Source organism: Charadrius vociferus, unplaced genomic scaffold (genome assembly GCF_000708025.1).
Source record: "Charadrius vociferus isolate BGI_N301 unplaced genomic scaffold, ASM70802v2 scaffold251, whole genome shotgun sequence".
NCBI lineage: Eukaryota > Metazoa > Chordata > Aves > Charadriiformes > Charadriidae > Charadrius > Charadrius vociferus.
In genome coordinates this window covers 1,769,919-1,773,031 of record NW_009646963.1, presented here as the reverse complement: position 1 = coordinate 1,773,031, position 3,113 = coordinate 1,769,919, and the positions used below count along the sequence as shown (strand labels likewise).

Below are 3,113 nucleotides of genomic sequence, written 5' to 3'. Positions count from 1 at the left end.
ACTACTCAGTAATGGCACGTCAATCAATTTGTCAAACCAGGTAGCGTTTGCATCCTCTGATTGTTACTGTTCATGGATTGTGCTACTAGAATGCTTCGCAGTTTTATTTACATGCAGATTTATAACTGTCTTTCATGATTTAAATGTATTAATTAGTATTTTCAGCTTTTAAGGGCTTTTTATTTCTTTGAAAATATTTCTAGTGAAAACATTCTTGATGTCAGTAATTAGATCACTGAAGATGGTTATTTTTTTTAGTTATTGTGAATGTTTGCTTTCTCTTGCATTTTAAATAAGTTTTAGTTTTCAAGTTTTTACAGTTAGGGCAATGCTAAGTAAAATTCAGAAAGTGCAACTGCTGAAGAAACATACCAAATTAAGTCATGCAATGTACTGAGCAAGGTACATACACAGCTTATGTATTCTTTGTATTGTCCTGTCACCTGGGAGATATGGCTTGGGCAGGGCACTGTACAATTAAGCTAAAATATAAGAAATTGCTTATTGCCTTGTCCTACTACTGGCCAAAAAAAACCCCAAACACTTGCTACTTTTACAGGCTGTTTGATACTTCAGACTACTCTCTAAAGCAAACAAACTATAAAACCGTAAAAATTGGCATTTTGTACAACAAGATGGGATAGTAAAGAATTCATTTACCTCCCACTGCTCAATGAGTTGCCTTCACATCTTTCTAGGAGAGCCCTTCAGCTTTCTTTCATAGTTGTGCCTAGTTTTTATTTGAAAATCTTTCCTTTTGCAAGAAATTAAAATAGTGCGAAAACTGGAAGTTGCAAAAACTATTGCAGTAGATGTAGTATCTCAAGAGTAATGCTTTACTTGTGCCATTTTAAGTTTAAGCTGAAGGCACACATACTTACCTCTGTTTATGTTTCTGTAAAATATGGGCTCATTTTATTCCTTGCCTGGAGCTTCAAGTCAGCAGTTGTCTTGGCGGAAACCTTTTCCTGTTTTGAGTTTGCTGTAAAAGTTTGTGGTTGTTAGATTGCAAAATATGTGAACTAAGAAAAGGAATGTTGTGTAAGATCAGGCTAATCAGATCTCACACTGCACGGGGCTGACCAGTTGATGTGTCCTGGGACTTGGGACACAGCGTTCTCATCCACACATGAAAAACCCTGTTCTAATGTACAGATTTGCTCACATGGTTGGATACTGTGCAGGGCTGGTATTGCTGTGCAGCAACAGTGTTTGTCCACTGCTGGAGGTAAAAATGGATAGGTTCTTTGGATTAATGGCCTCTTAAAATTTGTTGGTTTTACTGCTCTTGCACTAAAGGAGGCCATAAAGGAAAAGAAAGGGCCAGATGCATTTAGGAGTAAGAGTCTCATCTGTGAAATGTGCATATCTTTCTAAAGATGCATTTATGGTGATATTTTTCTCTCCCCTTTCCTACACCCACTTGCAGACCACTTCCAATGGATTGGGTTCAATAGATGACATTGAAACAGGTAAAGACATCTCTCTTCTCTGATTTTTATGGCTTCGGTAAGGTATCTGACCAGGCTGGCAGGCCTGAGAAATTCCTTGTCTTCATTTGTGTCTTTTCTGTACGCTCCTGGGTTTGGTAACTAGGAGGAGGAAGAGGTGGTGGAAAGCGGGAGTGTTTTTCCTGTAGAAAACCTTTTTGTCCAGGCCCAGTGAGAGACGCGTCTAGGAATGAAAAGGGTCTGCTGAGGTACACAGCTCTCTCCAGTTGTGCTTTCTTAAAGCTGGGCTTGGCAAAGCTTCTGAAACTCTGCTCCCAGTCAAAACAGTCCAGATAAAGTGAAGTTAAGGTTGTAGGCAGCTGTTTGTGCTCTGAGCTCCTCTGGTCCTCCAAGACATTGAGGTGGAGGAAATTAAAACAAAGGGACTTGGGAGGGACCCAGGGAGAGCAGTGTTCAGGATTAGGCACCCAGGAGGAGCAGAAGGAGGGCTTCAAGGTTGCTTTTCTCATGCCGGGAAACAAGTGACCTTAACTCTGCCCCTGTAGAAAGGCGTGCTACATGCGTTGCCCTTTGTTGTGTGCCAGAGCATTGAACTTGTGCCTCTGAGCAGATCAGTCTTTGTTCCTTTGAAAGGTAGCTCTGTGTGTGAAGGTAATTGTGAAGACTTACCCCTGGAAGTAGCAATTGCTCTTTATATAGAAAGAAACTAGTTTCATTATTAGAGTGCTTTGGAAAACATGTTAGTTCTCTGTTGAATGCCAGTTCAGTAAAATAACTGAATGCTATGTGCAATCATGAGACCCAGTTCTGAGAATTAAGGAGAGCTTTTCACATTATCTTGCTGTGCTAAAATGGACTGGACTCCTACTGCAGAGTAAAGAGTGACTGCATCCAGTAAGCTCTTGATCTAATCAGGATTTGGTGTAAGAGCAGCATGCCACCTTTGCTGCAGTTCAGGCAGAGAGAACCTTTACCTCTAGGAGATCTTTTCAAAGCATTGAAATTATATGTTGTCCTATTGGCCTGAGAGTGGTGTGCTGCCAAGAGGGCTGTGGGTGCTGGGTACCTCAGGAGTTTCAGATTCAAAGCTTTTTTAGCAAGGGTTTTTGCTGATGTTGTTTTGGTTTGCTTTTAAGATGCAAACTACTAAAGCCCCTTCCCCCATTCTTTGCCTGAAGTCACCCGATTAACTCAGCCCTGCCCCGATTAACTCAGCCCTGCCCTGCACAGATCATGGCTCAGATCTTGCTCAGCGTGGCCTTTGACCAGCTAATGCACTAGGGAAACACTGCTGTTTTGGGAAGCAGAGCTAGAAACAGGGCTTTTAAAAGCACTGTACCTGCCCCTCTGGGACAGACAGGTGTATGGCCAGAGAAGCTACCGGGTGGGGGGCATGGTATGAGAGACTTGGTTTGGGGGAGCGGATGGACAAGACCCTCATTGAGCTTATAATACATGGGGTTTAGTGTCATGGCAGTGGCAGCAATCAGAGGGAGGCAGATGTGTGCCTGTCATGTGCTCATCAAAGAAGGCTGTTTTATTTTTTTAAGGTGGAGCAAACATGAGGTGAATGCAGGAGGTGCATGAGCTTTCTGGAAGGAGATGACGTGGGTATGGTGGGTGGTGAGTGAGGTCAGCAGATGGGGTGTCCTGAGGAAAGCA

General features: G+C 42.5%; 1 protein-coding gene across 1 annotated transcript in view; it reads left to right on the top strand.

Moving 5' to 3' along the window:
• Positions 1-3,113, top strand: part of ZC3H7B (zinc finger CCCH-type containing 7B) — a 39,587-nt gene that overhangs the window by 8,397 nt on the left and 28,077 nt on the right. The window contains exons 7-8 of the mRNA XM_009895283.1: positions 10-40; positions 1,430-1,472. Of these exons, the coding sequence (XP_009893585.1) occupies positions 10-40; positions 1,430-1,472 (74 nt within the window). The remainder of the gene's footprint in view (positions 1-9; positions 41-1,429; positions 1,473-3,113) is intronic.